At 52.5% G+C, this 18558-nt stretch overlaps 1 protein-coding gene across 1 annotated transcript in view; it reads right to left on the minus strand.

Moving 5' to 3' along the window:
- Nucleotides 1–4308: 4308 nt before the first annotated feature.
- The window catches only part of DRD2 (dopamine receptor D2), a 40722-nt gene continuing 26472 nt past the window's right edge, over nt 4309–18558 (minus strand). The window contains exons 3-8 of the mRNA XM_033206347.1: nt 12551–12660; nt 11390–11526; nt 9954–10144; nt 8828–8920; nt 7018–7345; nt 4309–5406 (exon numbers count right to left, since the gene is read on the minus strand). Coding sequence (XP_033062238.1) covers nt 5213–5406; nt 7018–7345; nt 8828–8920; nt 9954–10144; nt 11390–11526; nt 12551–12660 — 1053 coding nt within the window. The 3' untranslated portion in view covers nt 4309–5212. The remainder of the gene's footprint in view (nt 5407–7017; nt 7346–8827; nt 8921–9953; nt 10145–11389; nt 11527–12550; nt 12661–18558) is intronic.

The following is an 18558-nucleotide window of genomic DNA, read 5'->3' on the forward strand; positions in this document are numbered from 1 at the left end:
GTGCTGAGGTCGGGGAGGGAAACTGTGGGTGGCTGGGTCTAGTGGACCCGGGCAGGCAGACCTGGGTTCTTATCTTGGCCAAGCCATTTACTAGTTGCAGATCCCAGGTTGCTAAAACTATCTTAGCTTGATGGTATCATCTAGCATCAACAATGCTTATCTCTGGGTCATTGTAAGAATTAAACCTGATGCGCTGCCAGTCAGAGGGCAAGGCAGTTAATAAGCACTCAACACATTCATTTCTTGCAGTTCCTCCTAAATCAGAGGAATATTTCTCTTGCAATAAGACATAGCCCATCCTCTGGGAGCTCTTTGCAAGGATGCTCTTAGAAGCCTCTGCCCATTTCCCTTTGCCAATACACTCAGGTAAGGAAAGGGAGACTCTCCTTCAGTGCCTTGGTGTGGGCTGAGACACTGAAGCCCCCTGAGAAATACCTACGGATCAGGTCAGTTATAGAGCAAGGGCCAGCCCCACTAGCGGGTCATGCCTCCTCTACCCAGAGCCTGGGTGAGGTCTGTGCTGTCAGCTCTGGGAGAAAACCAACAAGGGACTTGTCTCCTGCAGTGCAGTGTCCTGCCTCTCTTGCCCCTCCCATGCTTTTCCCTGCCCTAGACACAGCACAGATCCTGGTCCCCCAAATGACCTTGCCCACAACTTACGCACTCCTGGGGGCAACAGGACAGTGTTTGGAGTTGGGCCTGATGAGGAAAATCCAGAAGGTGTAGACGGTCCAGCTTTGTCTCTGCACAGTCCATGGCCCCAGGCCCTGCCCCTCCCAATCCTGGAATGGCACCACCTCCCCGCTTTCCTGATGGCCATCCTTCACCTCCTTCCTGTGCAGCTCTGACTCCCCCTGGCGCTGGGATGCCAGAGAGGTGGCCCCCTCTCCCTGGCCTCACATGCAGCTCTGGGTGTCAGAAGCCAGGTGTGAATGTGGGAGAAAGCCACATGCAAGTGGAGCGGTCATGCGGCACTTCCTATGAACCTGGGGCTGTCTCTGGCTCCAGTTGAGAGTCAGAGTTCTCTCCACATCCCTCCTTACCATTCCCTCTCCTGTGCCTCTCTGGGCCTCTGCTCCAATGAGGCCTTATTTGCCAAGTAGCAGAACTGTGATGAGAGAGGAAGCAGGAAGCTGTTCCTACCAGGTACCCCCTTCCCACGTCCCCTGTAACCCCACAAAACCAGGGTAGGTCTCCCCACACCAAAGATGGTCTGCTCTCCCTCCACCAGCCTCCTGCTTCCCCGTGCCCGCCCAGAAACTAGTGTAGCAGAGCCAGGGCCACCTGCTTGGCAGGAGAGGACCCTTCAGCACACAGATGCCCAGACTGGCTTTCTCACTCCTGAAGCCCCACTAAGAACTGCTCTGCCCCCACCACCTACCCACTTGCTTCCTGGAGCAGCCCAAGTTCTGTTGACATGCACCCCAGGCTGTTACCCTACAGGTCTGGTCCAAAACAGGTATTCTTTCTCTTTTTAAAAAAATCTTCTGACATCCTAGCATCTTTCGACTGCACTCAGCCTGGTCAGAAGCCTGGGCTGGAATGGACAATATAAGATGTAGAATCAGAAGATCTACCCTGAAAGGGAAACCACCCTTTCTGTATGAGAGGTTTCTGTTCTGTCAGTGGAGATGATAAGAATGTCCCTCACTCCAGGCTGTTAGGAGAAGAACATGCCATCAGGGAGGGCAAAGCCCGCAGACAGGGCCCTGTGCAGATGGAAGCTAAAGCTGCACACTGAGCCCAGGTCCTGGGACCCAAGAGGACAGTGAGCCAGTGGGACACAGAGAGGGTTGGGCCACCAGGTAAAAGGAGCTATGCAGTCCCTGGGGACAGGGATGTTTTGGGAAGGGATTTCAGATAGGAGGGGATGCTGGAAATGCCCCCAAAGCAGGCCAGGCTTCAGTGTTCCTAGCTGCAGGCAACTGGCTGTGCCTGTGCTGAGACCACCTGGAAAGCAGGATCTGCAGCTGCTTCTTTCAGGGCCTCCTGCCCCAGCCACGCAGGAAGTAGTGGTCCATGCTGTCAGTCTTCCTGCCCCCACTGGTGCCCTACCTCATTGTTCAAGGCCAAGGCACACCAAGGCTGCTGTGTCACACGTCGTCTAATAGAATGGTGCCTTGGAAGTGCACAGCGTGTGCCTGTGCTGTGTCTGCCCGTGCTGTGTCTGCCCTCCCAGGGCTCTGCCCTGGGGAAAACGGAGTCTTACATTGTTGTGATCCCGCTAGACTGAACTCACGAAGGCAGGGCCGGTGACCATTCTTGACTGTTTTAATCCCAGCACCTCACCCAGGGCCTGAAGCACAAGAATTGCTCAATAAGTATTCCCTGAGGAAGACAGCAGCTAGGTGGATGAAGCAATGCAATTTCTTAGCCTGCTGGACAACTCATCTTCTAATTCCCAGGACCCTTCCCCAGCCCAGGGCCATCTGAGAGTCCTTCAGGAGGAAGAATGAGGGCCTGAAGCCTTGAAGACTTGCAGTCACCTCTGGGTCTGTGTGACCTTTGTGACTGTGTGATTTCGGTTCCCATCTAAGATGACATGTGCAAAGTGCCCCGCTGTGCCTGGCCCTTAGGTGGTGATCCTGGGCTGTGCTCTAGGAAAGGGCAGGGCAGGGGGCAAGGGTGCAGACTCTATCTGCTGTAAAGGCAAATGAATGATCCTTTGATTAAAAGGCACTCTACAGAGCGGCACAGGCACAGACAGAAACCTAGGGAAAGGCAAAGAGGAGTGAAAACTGGAGGCTTCCTTTCCACCCTGTCGTCAAGAGCAAGAGACCATCGTCAGGACCTCTCTGGAGAGAGTCAGAGCCTGGGCCACCCCCTTCCACCTTGTGTTCCCGTGTCGTGTCGGGTCCTACTCCTCCCATTTCTTTGCCCCTGAAGTGCTGAGGGGGGAGAGAGGGTGGAGCCCAGCCCTCCCCCTGCCAACTCTAGCTGTCAATCTGCTGTCTGGCAGAAAGACATGAAGCCTCGTGACAACTGTGGGCAACTTTCCTCTGCCCCGCCTCCCGCCCCTGCCCTGCCCTCTTCCCCTCTGCTCCCTGTCAATGCTCTTTTCACTCTGCTCTGGGTCTCCCTTCCCTCCCTCCCTTTCTCCCTCCCTCCCTTTCTTCTTTCCTCTGCTTCTCTCTGTCATCTCTTCCAATCCTCACATCTGATAAGCCTGTATACCCTCATAAGATTCCTAATCGTGGGATGTACTTTTAAGCATCCATCTGGGTCAAGATCTTTCACAGAATTTGAGCATGGTATGTGTGCAATGGGGATGGGTTGGGTACCTGGGGCTTCTAGCCCTCTTGGGGACCTGATGCTTTCCCCAGGAGATGGTCACTGGGTCATTGGTCTCCCTGAGTTAGACTAGGGGCCTGTTTTGCACACCTTCCAGAATCAGGGTGCTCCTGGGGACAGGAGCCTCTCCCGGGCTTAGCACTACCTTTAGGTTCAGGGAGAAGATCAAAGTCCATAATTAACTGTTCAGGGCAACTTAAGTGCTCCAAACTTTGGTGCTAAAAATATTGTATTTAGCATGCAAATTACGCCCTGACAGCTCCCCAGAGCCTGAGCCCGTGGGTGCCGGCACCTTGTTTGTCATCACTGCAGTTATTCTCAAGGTGGTAAGAATATTCCTCCCTCACTGGGTTGATTTACGCTTCATTTGTAGAAAGTCAAGTTTCTGTTGTCAGGGCAGTACCAAGTTGTGGCCCCAGAAGACTTGGAGCTAGGGACCCGCCTGGAGACTGAGAGGAGGGAGAACTGTACAGGCCGCAGTGGTCAGGGGCCTTCTCTGCTTCTCCCAGCCTGCCCTAGAGGAAGGGGATCCTGACACGGGACAGAAGACAGGGCAAGGGACACAGGCAGACACAGGCAATGTCAGTACATCCAAGGCCACTTTTCCACAGAGCCTTCTCTTCCCTGGTGGATGACAGGGCAAAGAATGGGTCCTTCAGAGGAAGCAGGAGCTGCAACACGGGAGGTGGAGCAGTGGGGGCGACCTGGCTTCCCTTGAGTTAGACCCTGCAGACACAGGGGTCTCGCTACACTTGAATGCCAAGCATGGAAGTGGCGCTGCTCCCTTCTACCCAGGGGTCCTGGAAGGTGACTCGTCAAAGTTTTATTAGTTTGGTGCATGGATAGTGATGTTACAGAGTCTGGGGCCCAGGGGCTCTCCCAAGTTGCAGCTTCCCCTCCTTCCTCAGGGCAGGACCAGGCCAGGCCAAATGGTTTTCAGCAGCCTCTTAGCCATGGGCTCCTCTAAGGCAGAGGCAGTGGAAGGGAAGGGAAACAGGAGAGAGAAAAGGCCAGAAGGAATAGAAAAGGAAAGTGGTTTTGCGTCAGAGTGTGGCAGAGGCAGCCCCTCAAAGAACCTCTGACATCCCCAAGCCCAGGCTCAGATAGAGTTCCAGGGCCTGACCTCCCTGCCAGGCCCCAGGCTGGCCAGTAAGTGCTGTGAGAAGGGATGCATTGCAGGGCCGTCAGAAGGCAGCAGGGTGGGCTAGGGCAAGGAGTTCCTCTCCCCATAGACCCTCCTGAGCCCTTCAAGATGAGGGTTCCTCTTCTCAGAGCATGTGGAAACCACTTGGGGAGCTGTAATGGGATGAGGCGGGTCCGGACTCACCAGGAAAGTAGAGGTCCACATCGGGGTGTGGGAGAGAGCTAAGGTTTTTGGCTTGGGAATCTCTGGGGTCCATCCTGCTGTCTGGTATTTACATGGGTCTCCCAGGACTGAAGTTGCCTGGCTCCTTGGCGAGAGAGCTTGCTTCCCTCCTGTGGGCCTTGCAGGGTGTGAACTGTTCATCTCCCCCACCGCCTGCTCCATGCCAAGCCCCACAAACAGAGAAAACTGAGCCTCTGGGCCCTGACTCTGGCTCCAGCAACCCCAGAGCCCCAGAGGAAGGTCAAGGAAGGCGGCTGCATCTTTGGTGCCAAGGATAGGGGGCCTGGAGGTGGGAGGGGGGACTCTATGAGCTGCCCCTGAGCTGGGAGGCCCAGCCCCAGGGCTGGTACTATGCCCAGCTCACTAGCACTGCCCTGGCAGAGTGAGGGTGTGTGGGCAGTGAGGGGCACGGAGCCAAGCGAACACTGCAGGGCCTGCCGGGGTGAAGAGGAGGCTGGTCCACCCGGGCCTTCCTGCCAACGGTTCGCAGGAGTGAGGCCGGCCGGCCTGGGCAGGGAGGCGGGAAGCAGGCTGCTGTGCGGGCGGGCAGCAGAGTCAGCAGTGGAGGATCTTCAGGAAGGCCTTGCGGAACTCAATGTTGAAGGTGGTGTAGATGATGGGGTTCACGGCGCTGTTGACATAGCCCAGCCACGTGAAGGCGCTGTACAGGACAGGTGGGATGTTGCAGTCACAGTGTATGTTCAGGATGTGTGTGATGAAGAAGGGCAGCCAGCAGATGATGAACACGCCTGAGGGAGAGGGCATGGTCAGGCTGGTCCCCAGGGCCGGGGAGGCACGACTGGGAACAGCCGCACCCAGTATGCCCGGGCACATATGCCAAGACGGCGGGCTGTAGCCACAGCAGCACTGTAGGAGGAGTCCCGGTCTTGGATCCTAGACCTGCCTCTGACACCCACTTGCAGTGAAGGATCCCTTCAGCTCCTTCAGCTTTCCTCATTTGTCCCTTTCCCACCTCTTAGGAAAGGGTACATGGGTTAACAATAAATCCAAAAGGTTACCATTCTGACCCTGGTTAGCCAGTAGAAATGGATATATCTACTCTACTTCCAGGTCATCTTTGAGGGCTATAGACCAATGCCACTTAGTTCTTATAGCATCCCCATGAGGTACGTAAGAAAAATGCTCACACCAGCTCTGCAATATATCCAAGCAGCGAAGCTGAGAGCTGAACTCCGGCCTATCCAGGTCCACAAATGATCTTGCTCCAGCCTTCCCCCAATTTCCCCAGTCTTGGTGGGTACACACTTGCTCATCCCTGCCTTGAACTATGCCCTGTCACCCAGGGCGGCCGCCTACCTGCTCTGCTCACCTAACTCGGGTGCACTTTTTCCAGGACCTCCTGCGCAGGTGTGACATTCAGCCTGGAACAGTGTGTACATGGAATGCCCTACAGGCACAGGAGGCATCCCTGGAGACTGAATGGTGTCTGGGAAGAGTAGGGCCACAGGGCCGAGCCCCTGTGGACTGCAGCAGAGGGCCTGGCTCCAATCCCAGCCTACCACATCCCAGTCCCATGATCATGAGTGGTCCCACGGAACCAAGTGCTGTCATTCATAAAAGAAGGGAGGTAACAGCTGCCCCACTCACGCCCCAGGATCATCAGGCAGTCAAAGGGGATTCAGGTGCTTCCTGGAAGACAGAGTCACAGGGGTCCCTCCTTTTCCCAGCCACCCATATCAGTCCACCTTTTGGGTTTTGACCTTTACCACGTGGTTTTCTAGACTTCTATTGAAAAATCCTGCTTTGTGGACAAGGGCTGCTTTTCATTTAGATTGGGGGCCACTCCTCAACATCCCTTTTATTTTTCACAGCTCTGGTCCTATGGAATCTTGCTTGAGTGAAGTGAACTGAATTTCCCAATTCCTCAACAAGAGCAATAGTAATAAAAACCATAATAATGACACTTACATACGGATAGCGCTTTGTAGCTTAGAAAATGCTTTCACCAATGGATTGTCATGACAACCCTGAGAAGTAACCTACTCTACAGATGGGGAGTCTAGAGAGAGAAAGTGACTTTCCTGGGCACACAGGCACATGAGGTTCTGGTGCCAGCATAATAGACTGATCAAATTCCCAGACTCTGGAGTCAGACTACCTGAGCTCAAACCACGGGTCCTCTTGGTCAGGTTTTATAAATTCTAAACCTCTGTTTGCCCATCTGTAAAGTGAGCACAAGTACAGAACATACCTAATAGGGCTGTCTGTATGTCAATGGGCTTGGCCTGTGCCTGAGGAAACGCTAGCCCCATGATCCTGCAGCCATGGTTAGGAAGGACGTGGCAGGGAATGGGACCTTTCGCAGACGGGGCTGTGGCCAGCAGCCAGGGCCGACTCACCGAGAACAATGGCGAGCATCTGAGTGGCTTTCTTCTCCTTCTGCTGGGAGAGCTTCCTACGGCTCATGGTCTTGAGGGAGGTCCGGGTTTTGCCATTGGGCATGGTCTGGATCTCAAAGATCTTGGCAATCTTGTGGTGGTCTTTGGCATGCCCATTCTTCTCTGGTTTGGCGGGGCTATCAGGAGTGCTGTGGAGACCGTGGTGGGACGGGTCGGGGAGAGTCAGCTGGTGGTGGCTGGGCGGGATGGGGCTGTACCGGGTCCTCTCGGGTGGACTGGTGCTGGAGAGCATCTCCATCTCCAGCTCCTGGGCTCGCCGGGCAGCCTCCTGCACCAGAGGCAGAGGGCTCTGGGTAAAGCCGGGCCAGTTCCCAGGCATCAGCCTCCCATCTCACTGGCCCCTCCCTTTCCCCCTCTGAAGATTCCTGCAGACACCACAGGGTCACCCTGCCAGGGAAGCAAGGATGTCACTGAGGCATGGGACCCAGGACCCATGGCAGCCCTGGCAGGATTGACCCTGTCCTTTTTCCCATGGCAATCCTCATGCAGCCTTAATACCCCACCTCGGTTCTGCCGGGGCTGAGTACCAGGGACTTGTCTCTTATAGCCTGAGTAACACTTACTGTTAGCAAAGTGCCAGGTGCCGCACTGGCTGCTGGGGTCAAGAGCTGATGATGTTTGGTCCTGCCTCCAGAAACTCATGTTCCGACTGCAAAGAGGGCAGCCACCCCTGTTCTCCCTGTCAAACAAGGGGCCCAGTGCTCCCACTTCATGGGTATCTGCACCTGCATACACACATGGGCTCCATATTCTCCTGGATAGACTGATCCAGGTGCCAAAGGGCTGACCCCCGGCGCCCCACATCTTCCCTGCTGGGGTGACCTAGAGGGCCCTGGCATGGATCCACTCATGACCTCCTGGGTTCTTCCGTAGGTTCTCCTGTTTGAGGCCTTGGAGGTGTTAGTCTGAACTTCTGAAGTGCAGCTTCACTATGTGCCCAGGTGGCATAACTGGGCTGCTGCCTTGGCCCTGACTGAGGCTCTGTTTTGGCATCTGCCTCCTAAACAGCTTCTTAGAGTCCTGTCCTTGCAGTGCAGGTGAAGGCAGGACACCTGACCTGGATTTTGTATGCGGCCCTCTGGGTTCTCTGGCCCTGTTCTCCATCCCTCTGGAGGATGGAATGCCTGCTGCTTGCATCCTGGTACAGCCACCACCTGGCAGAGGCGGGGGTCTGCTGTGCTTCTGCACCTGAGGGCTCTATGTACACAGACGGCTCCACCACCAGTCCCTGCAGTTGCTCTATTCCATCCTCCCCCAGAACCTGCCCATCCATAAGGCAGCTCATGTCAGTGGAAAGAACACAGGTGTGGATTTCAGAGTCACACAGGTCTGGGCTTAGTGTCACCAACTCTTGAGATGGGTGAGTTGCCTAATCTCTCTGAGCCTGTTTCCTCTTCTGTCAACTGAAGATCGGTTCGATCAAAGAGACTTACCTCCCGGGGTCGAGGTGAGGATTTGATGAGATAATAGGGATATGGTAGATGTTTGAGAAATGCGAATAGCCATTATTATCATTTTTATTATGTTGGTATGGCCAACCATTTTCTTGTGCACATCCATGCCTTGCAGAACCAAGGTGTCTCACTCCATGCCTGCTTGGAGGTGTGCACAGTGAGTCTGCCTTCAGCTGAAGCAAGGTGGGGGTTTCTGGGGGTGTTTCTCCCATTGACCAGCTTCTGAGGTCTCAGAACCATGGCCAGTGGGCTTCCTTAGGGACAGAAAGACCTGGCTCTGGGTCCCTGGCCTGAGCACTTACCACTCTCCGCCTGTTCACTGGGAAACTCCCATTAGACTTCATGATAACGGTGCAGAGTTTCATGTCCTCGGGGTGAGTACAGTTGCCCTGTGGAGTGAGCCAGCACATGGGTCACACAAGGTGGTGGGGATGGCGAGGGAGAGAAACCCAAAGTGCAGCAGTCCATGGAACTCAGACTGGGCAGAAGGGCTCAGAGATCGGTAGGGTGGGGGCCAGAGGAGGCAGCTGGGGCAAGGGAGAAGGCTGGAATGAGACAAACAGTGGTAGGTAGGACGAGGGACACAAGGACCTTGTTTTTTACGGAGCACCTGCTAAGGGCCTGGCACTGTGCTAGGCACACTCACATCCCTTCTCACATGGAATCCTCAAGACCACCCTGTGGGGCTGGTATTTTGATTCCCATTTAACAGATGAGGAAACAGGCTCAGAGAAGTTAAGCAACTTGCCTAAGGTCACTCAGCAAAAAAAGTGGCAGTGACAGGATCTGAACCCGATGTGTCTAACCCAAGAGCTCTTGTTCCTTCTGTGTGGGCACCTCTTTCCTTTCCTTTCCTTTCCTTTCCTTTCCTTTCCTTTCCTTTCCTTTTCTTTCCTTTCCTTCCTCCTCCATCCTCTTTCCTTCTGTGAAGGACTGAGTGAAGGGGAGAATTCACAAGACATCGGGGGAAAATGAAAGAGCAGCAGAGGAGAGGCATAGTGGAGAGAAAGTCAGGAAAAGGGATGTGTGTTTGGAGGGGAGGACAGAGAGTATGGAAGGTAAAGGAAAGAGGATGGAGGAGTCAGAGGAAGCTAAAATGAGACAGAGAAACCAGAAAAGAGGAAGAGAGGAGCCCACGGGGGTACCAAGCAAGAGTTGCCACCTTCAGTCACAAAGATCTCCAAGCAAAGACTTCTCCCTGTTGTTGAGTGTCATGGACCCTGCCTCCCTCTCCTGGAGACTCAGATTACTCCGCTGAGGTCCATGCCTTCAAAATCTGCCCTTCCCCAGCTCCTGGGAGTTCCTTTAGCCTAGACCTAACCCTTGCTGAGGTGTCCCAAGCCCCCACCTGAGCATAGGATGAACCCTCTTGGTAATGGTTAGGTGGGGACACTTGGAGTTGGTGGGGGGGTGTCTTGAGACCTTTAGTGGAGCCCTCAGGTGGGCCCTGAAAGCTCGGCTGCTGCGCTTGGTGTTGACTCGCTTGCGGCGTCTGCGGAGGACAATGTAGATCTTGATGTAGACCAGCAGGGTGACGATGAAGGGCACGTAGAAGGAGACGATGGAGGAGTAGACCACGAAGGCCGGGTTGGCAATGATGCACTCGTTCTGGTCTGAGGGAGGGAGAGCCCAGGCGGGCAGGGAGTCAGCGCGCCCACTGGGCCATAATTCCACAAGAGCCCATTCATGTCTTCCAGGAATGAGGAGCGATTTTACAGAGAACATGAATGCAACTAGATGTTTAAGGCTGCCTGGTCATCTTAGATATATATAAACGCACAGCAGAAACCAGAGTATTAAAAACATGTTGTGAGCAAAAAGCTAAGCTATGATGATGGACTGCTCCCAAGTCTTTCCATTACTATTCCCTCATTACTTCGTCATTAGTTTTGTCATGTCTGGGCATAAAAAGTGAAGCTGGAGTATCCAGAAGGAATGACACAAAAAAACTTTTAAAAGAGTAAACCATCATTTTAGTCTGACCTGTGTCTTGGGAGGGGTCGGCTACCTTTTAATGTTTGCAGCAAGATAACTTGGCTCTGTTTGTTGAACTCACTTGTGTTCCTATGTGTTTCATATGTTTGTGTGCACTCCAGGTCTACCAGATGCCTGTCCTCTATCAGGGCCTTCCTGCATTAATCCAAGTATGTTTAGTGCTATTCCCACTTCGAATTCCTGTGATGCTTATAATAGATACTGAACCACACATTTTCAACGCTTCACTGTATCCTATGTTGTTACGATCTCCAGAGGTGCACACCTGCCATCGCTGTTGCCACCCTGATGAGAGAAAGTTCCACGCTGTCGGCTTTTTGTTCTCTCTGTCTGAGACACTCCTAACTCTGCCTCCCACAGAAATGGGCACATGGTCAGTTCACCTCCTATTCGCTTCTAGCTTTCCTGCTCCAGGTGACTCAGGCCTGGCCTGGGTTTAGCTGGCCCTGAGGGCTGCAACTTCATTACAAAAATACCATTGTCAGGGGCAGAAGGAAGCCCAGTAAGCCTCCCCATCCCATGTGCATGTGCACATACATACACATGCAGTTTGTGAAGCATGTCTTGCCTCCTCAACTTAATAACCAAAGTTGAAAATTCCCAGACATCCCCCTGAACCATTATCCCCACTCCTTATCCAACTCTGCTGTGTCCTGGACCACAGTTTCCTCTCTGCCAACCTAGGACAATTCTTGAATTGGGCTTGGCCCAGGACACGTAGCCTGGACTCAGTCCAGGGTGGCGATAGGCCCCCATTGGGCCTCCACCCATATCTGTGCCAGGAACTCTGCTCCCTCAGGGCCCTTTGAGGGAGCAGGGGCCCAGGGCCAGCCGAGCCCCAGGCAAACAAAAGCAGAACGTACCTGTGTTGTTGAGTCCGAAGAGGAGTGGGCAGGAGATGGTGAAGGACAGGACCCAGACGATGGCGATCATGACGGTAACCCGGCGCTTGGAGCTGTAGCGCGTATTGTACAGCATTGGCATGGCCACAGCTGTGTACCTGCAAGGGCGGGGGACCCTGATTCTGGGGTGCAGGCCCAGGGACCCCTCACTCCACAACATGCACACACCAGAGACACCCTCACTCCTTGGGGCTAAAAAGTTGACACACCTCTATGAAGCTTGCCTGAGATGCTAACTCAACCCTCCCTCCTGTCCCCAAACAAAGATGGCGAGGACAGTTGGCAAAGCCCAGACACTTAATTACTGGTGAGCTATTGTTTACTCTTGGCTCATATCTGTTATTCTAAATAGCTCCACTCAGATTTCAGGCTTTTCAAAGAACCATGGCCTGGATCTTTGCACCTTTGAAACTATACCCACTGCACTTGTGCTGAGCCCATGAAAGGTGGAAATGTTTGTTGATAAATTGTTAGCCAGGCCCCTCAGAGCAAGATTTAAGCCTTAGTTACTAGGAATTAACAATGGCAATTGTTTACAATCCTTCATCACATTTGTTTACCCGGCACTTCTCATTCATTAACTTATTTCATCTTCCAAGAATGCTGTGAGGGAGGTAGGGTCATATCTGTGCAAATTAGTGGAAGGCTCCAAAGATGCGGCTCAGCAAGGTGTGCATGGCCTGGGACCCTTGGCCATGTGCTAAGGACATAAAATGCATAACCAGATACTATAGCTCTGGGCCGCAGGTGTCATCAGTGTGGGTTTCTAGAAAATGAAACTGAGAGCTCTGAAAACGTCCATGATCCGCCCAAGGTCACGTGAGTAAGATGTGATAGAGCTAAGGCTTCCATCAGAATCACAGTCTTTCCCTTTTATACCAGTCACTGTCTGCGTATGCTTGGCAGCACCACTACCCATAGATGGCTTCTCTTTAGGGAGTGTGTGCTCTCCTAGCCAAACATACACACATGCACGCCCATACACACAAACGCACGGACCCACATGCACATAGCCAGCTGCACAGCACCACAGACACCAGACACAGCCTGGCTTTGAGAAAAGCTGGGGCAGAGGGAATGGTGAGTGGCCAGAGCAACCTCTTCCACCCTGGCTGGGCTCACCTGTCGATGCTGATGGCACACAAGTTCAGAATGCTCGCCGTGCACATCATGACGTCCAGAGTGACGAAGATGTCACAGTGAATCCTGCTGAATTTCCACTCACCTACCACCTGGCGATAAAGCAACATAATGGATGAACAGCAGGAGGGGGAGATTAGCTTAGGTCCTGTAGCCTGGTACTCCTGGAGCCAATGAGGTCACAGACTCAGGAGGCAGCTGCGAGTCTTGCGGGCATTCAGCTGGGGTATGGGGTATGATGCCCTTGGGTGTCTGAGGCCCTTGCCCCTCGCTCGTCTTCTCGCAGATACATAAGACCACTTAATGCCAATTACTGTGCTAGAAGAAAGACAGCCAACTTATACGGCGGGCCTCAACTTTCAATCTTAATCTCTGCAATCTTTGTTAACCCTATGTGTTTCCTTAGATTCTGTATTTGTGTATTTGGCATCCATTCATCACAGAGACACCTATATTGACTATATTTTTCTATTTTCTCTGTTCCTGATATTCTGGCACTTCAGAGCCTCGCAGACCCACAGAGAGATTTCCCGTCCCAGAGCTAGTTAATTCCTGAAGACAGAAAGTGACTGACTTAGGATGCCTCTCAAATGCAAGCCAGCCACCCTGTTTCTCTAACTCACACACACATCAAGCCAATATTTCCTTTGTCCCAAATTATCTCAGGTACCAGAGAGACAACTAGAGATCACCCCTATAGCCCAAAGCCTGCCAGGATGATTGAGACTAGCCAACCCTAGGTTGCTTTTTTTTTTTTTTGAGACAGAGTCTCGCTCTGTCGCCTAGGCTGGAGTGCAGTGGCGCGACCTCAGCTCACTGAAAGCTCTGCCTCCCGGGTTCACGCCATCCTCCTGCCTCAGCCTCCCGAGTAGCTGGGACTACAGACGCCTGCCACCACGCCTGGCTAATTTTGTGTATTTTTAGTAGAGACAGGGTTTCACTGTGTTAGCCAGGTTAGTCTTGATCTCCTGACCTCATGATTGGCCCACCTCGGCCTCCCGAAGTGCTAGGATTACAGGTGAGAGCCACTGTGCCTGGCCCCCTAGGCTGTTTAATCTGCTCTGCCTTGAGTTTCCTGTGGGATCCCCAATAGGGCTGTGGCCTGGGCTTTCCCTCGCCCCTGATTTTGCCTCCTTACCCAAGCCTGCTGCTTCCCCCTGCACCCCACGTGGCAGGCCGAGCATCTGGTTTCTAGGGATATTGTGCATCACGTTAAACTCTTCCCAATGGCACTGGCTTCCCTGTGTTGCCACTCAGCCATACCTCTGTAGATTAGATTCCAGGTAAAATTTTAGAATGCCCATGAGGAAACTGAGAACCAGTGAGGAAACCGAGCCTCTGAAAAGTGCAGTGATTTCCCCAAGGCCTGTGGGTTCAGTTCCTGGTCCTGCTCTGGCCCAGGCTCTGGCTGCACCAGGCAAGCCCTTCAGTGGTAGGCGCAGTACATGGCAGAGTCAGGGCCCCAAAATTGTCTGTTAAGAATAATGGTGAAGATGAAGACTCTCCATGAAACAGAGAAGAAATTTCTGTTCCTTCTTATACCCAGAGAACGAAAGAAGGCAGATCTGGGCTAGTGCTCGAGAAACACCCGAGTGAGCTGGGGTGGGCAGAGGGATTGCTGTGATGAGCTGTGTCCTTGGTAGGATGGGAAATGAAGAGTCTAGCTCCTGGCAGGAGCACGTTTCTCATACACACATGCACACAGGCACACACACACACACACACACACACACATGCACGCACACTGCCCCCCCCACCTCATACCACCCATTCACACACAGGCACACATGGCAGATTGTCGCTAGCACTCGGGAAGCTTGGAGCAGCCCCAGTTCCCTGAGGATGGAGTCAGGACAGGGAGATGCACCTTTGGTTTCTATCAATAGGAGCAGAGAGGAGCGGGAAAGCCCCCTCCCGCAGCCTGGAGTAGGGCAGACTGCGTGTCACTGTGCAGCTCGGCAGCAGGGCTAATTATAACCTTGCTCATTCTGATCACTGCCCTCTCTTCTGCTCCTAGTCATCCAACCAAACGCTGGCATTTAAGCTCAATGATGGGCAAGGCAGCTGCTGTCATCTTGTGTGGCAGAAACAGCAGCTTGCCCCAGAACACAGCAAGCCTCTCATGTGGCACTGTCTTCCCAGGGGCTCACATGGGGGCCTCGTACCAGGGCCTCTCCTGGCTCCCTGTGCTGCTGCGCTGACCAGGTGGGCAGGAGCTGACAGCTGGATGTCTAGTTTGGGGGTGGAGGCAGGAGGGCACATAAAGGGCTTTCCTGGCATAAACAGAGTGTGCCTTTAGGGTACCACTGGGCAGGGAACCAGCGCCACCTGGTTTACATCCCACTTTGAAGCCCCTCCTAGGACTGGTACTTGGGGGCCGCTTTCAGGTCCCTGGGGATCTAGGTTGAGATATCAGGGCCTTCCTCCCTGTCTTCCGCCTCTCCTTCGCTCCTCTCTACCATCCTTCTTTCCTACAAACACTTATTGAGCAACTTACTGTGTGCCAGGCTCTATCCTAGGCTCCTGGACACGGTTGTGAGCAATTCAGACACAGTCCTGCCTTCATGGGCATCTTAAATCTGTACTTGTACTGGCCTATCTGGAGCCCAGAAAAACAACGAGATTTCTTCTGTGGTCCCAGGGGAAGCTGCCTTGGAGAGTAGTTAGGGCTGCTAATTTAAAGACTCAAGAAAATGCACTGGTGGCCACTGTCCGTAAAACATCTACTGTGGGCATGGCACTTTATCTCATGTACAGTTCTTAAGACTTTTACAAGAAAGGCTTGCTTATCCCATTCATAGGTGAGGGAGCTTACGCTCAGAGAGGCCGTGTAACGTGGCCAAGTTCACCCGGCAGGTGTGCAGCAGAGCTGGAATCTGAAGCATCACATCCCATGCTCTCTCCTAAGCTGTCCTGGAAGGGACCATCTAGCTTATCAAAGTAGGAGGTAATTATGTGACAAGCACTTGATAAGCATGAGGTGTGAAAAAGAAAGATGATTATTTCAAGGGTGCACAAAACTAGGGAGGGTCAGAGAAGAAAACAGAACAAGATCACTTGGTGATTTAGTAGCAGAGGAAGGAGTGGTCCCAGGTTTGCTAGTTGAACCCAAGGCTCTTTTCTTCATACTCCCAGGCACCCAGGCATCATTTCTTAATGCTCTTGCTCACATAAAGCTGAGATCGGCAGTATGGGCCCTGAGCTGGCTCAGCTAAGTCCTAATAACTATAATAATACTAAGGATTTACCATGTGTCGGCACTGTTCCAACCACTTGACGCTCATGTCTTAGAATGCAGACAGTAAGCCTCAGAGGCAAATGACATGACCACCTCTCCTCCGTACCTCCAGCCAGCTACTCCCTCTCCCTGCTGGGTGGCTTTGTTGAGAATGCAAGGGTCTCCCTCCCTCTCCTGGATAATTTTTCCTAAAGCATCACTTCTCCCTGAAAGTCTTCCCTGACACCCCCATGCTGGGCCACATGCCCCACACCTCTTATGGGGACTGTTCCACTGTCACCTGCAGCAGGCTGCACTGTAGGAGCCCTGTCAACCTCTGCATCCCCAGCAGGCCAGTGCCTTAGCCCATTGCACAAGGATTGGGGTAAGACCTCAGAGTGCTCAGTCAATGCTGACTGAGTGAATGAATAACTCTGAGATCTTTGTTCATCTTCTCAGTCTCCTGTTCTCATCTAGAAAATAAATGCACACAGGAAGCCCGTCTTTAAAGGGTTGTGAAGCTAACATGGAATGGCACAGGTGGACATCAGGAACTCTTCCCATAGCATCTAGATGGAAAGGAGTAGAGCTGGGAGTTGAATCTGGTCCTCTTACTCCAAAACCAGTGTGCTTTTTGTACACTGAACAAGATAAATAATGCACACCTAGTCCTAAGCCAGACAGGTGCTGGCATGGCATTGCTGGAAATGGAACAGGAGGAAAAAGTCTGGATGACAAGAACATGTCTTAAAGAGGAGACAGTGCATGGTTGTGAGGGTGCGCTGACAGGACATCAGGGCAAGGTGAGACACCACCTGGGACATTCTCTAGGGACAACAAATCTCTGAGATAATGTCCATTAAACAAGGCTCAGTGCCCAGCTCTAGTTTGATGAGATGCTGTGGGAGAGTTTGAGCCCTGCCCTGTGAGAACTGCTTCTGCACCCTCCTCCCCTGACACACTCAGCTTCACCTTTAAAATAAGGTGAACAAGCATGTTTAAAGGATCTGTTTGAAAGACTTACAGGTTCCTGAGAACCCCCTATAGCCCATGTATGGATTTGTCCCTACCCAAGTATCTGGGTAGAGACAGGGGGTCTGGAAGCCAACAGAAGCCATGCCCAGAGCCCCGGGCAGAACACACATTCCTTTGGGAAGAGGGTACCTACTTGCCTGGGGTGAACATAGGGAGTACTCTCTCCTTCCTCTTTATCCCATGGGGCGGTGAAGAGGAATGAGGAGTCCTCCCTATGTGGAGCAGTGCTGGATGTCTATTGTCATCTTCATCTTAATCATCATCGCCATGGCTGACATTTACGTAGTGCTCACTGTGAGCCATGTACATTCTAATCACTTTTAATACATCAATTTATTTGATCCTCAACAATGCTATGATGTACGATACTATTATCTGCATTTTCTAGATGAGGAAACTGAGTCACAGAGAGGTTGTTTGCTCTGCCATTTTCCCCTATGGTCTGAGATCTAGGACCTCCTTTGGAAGAGGGAAGAAGGAGAGGATCAAGTGTAAGAATTAAGAAGGCATAGACAGAGTCTAGGGGCCCTCATAAACATGGATCCAGGGGGAATTGGACTCCTGGCCTGTGTCAACTGAATATTTGTATGTGGTTTTGTATTTGTTTTTCCTTTTGGTTCTTCCTTAATATCCAATTAGGTCATTCTGGAACTTGCAGCCTGAGTTGGCTGTAGTAAACCAAGGGGTGGATCAGAGCTCCCTTGGGGTCGGGGTGGTGGTGGCAACAGTAAGCGCACGAGCCCCTTGGGGGTCCGGGGACAGGAAGGTGAGCCACTTTCCACCAGTCTCGCCTCCTCACCTGAGCTTCCTCGTCTAGATGTCTCCTCTGTTTAAACCTACAAAGCTTTGGCATTTTCTTTCAACAACCCCTTCCCTCTCAGGCAGGGATGGCCTCAGAGGCACTGGTCAATTCCTCTTCTGCTCAGGGCAGGAAGGTAACGGTTCAGTGGGCAGAGCACCGGCATTTTCCTAAATGCCTGCTCCCATGCCTTCCCATGCACCCAGACTCCCAGGTTGCTTCAGCCTTGGACAGGCCACCCTAGAAAGCCGGGCAGAGAAAGTGGCAGGATCCGGCTTGTGCCCACTGATGATCCCTAAATGCTCCCACATCTGCTTGCTGGCTCTGAAGCTGTCTTCCTGGAGAAGAATATCTGCTTTGGGATTTCTCCAACAGCATTTCTCCCTGTGACCTGGGTGAAGAAAGGCAACTTCTTCTCCAAAGCCTCTATTTCCTATTTTTTTATTTTAATTTTATTTTAATTTTATGTTTTTTGAGACAGAGTCTCACTCTGTCACCCAGGCTGGAGTGCGATGGTGCAATCTCAGCTCACTGCAACCTCCACCTCCCAGATTCAAACAATTCTCCTGCCTCAGCCTCCCAAGTAGCTGGGATTACAGGCGTGTGCCACCACATCTGGCTAATTTTTGTATTTTTAGTAGAGATGGGGTTTCACCATGTTGGCCAGGCTGGTCTTGAACTCCTGGCCTCATGATCTGCCTGCCTTGGCCTCCAAAAGTGCTAGGATTACAGGCGTGAGCCACTGTTTGTAAAGTGAGAAGAGTAACATGGACTCCCAGGGTTACCAAGAGTATTCACTGGGTCTGTGTCAGCAATGCATCAGGTACAGTGTCTAGACTGTGCTGCCTACTCCCCATTTTGAGGTGCAGAGCTGGACCGAGAAATGAGTGACTATACAATGATTCCTAACAAAAGGGCTACAGCACAGTCCATGGCAGC

Source organism: Trachypithecus francoisi, unplaced genomic scaffold (genome assembly GCF_009764315.1).
Source record: "Trachypithecus francoisi isolate TF-2019V2 unplaced genomic scaffold, Tfra_2.0 Lachesis_group8, whole genome shotgun sequence".
NCBI classification, from domain to species: Eukaryota; Metazoa; Chordata; class Mammalia; order Primates; family Cercopithecidae; genus Trachypithecus; species Trachypithecus francoisi.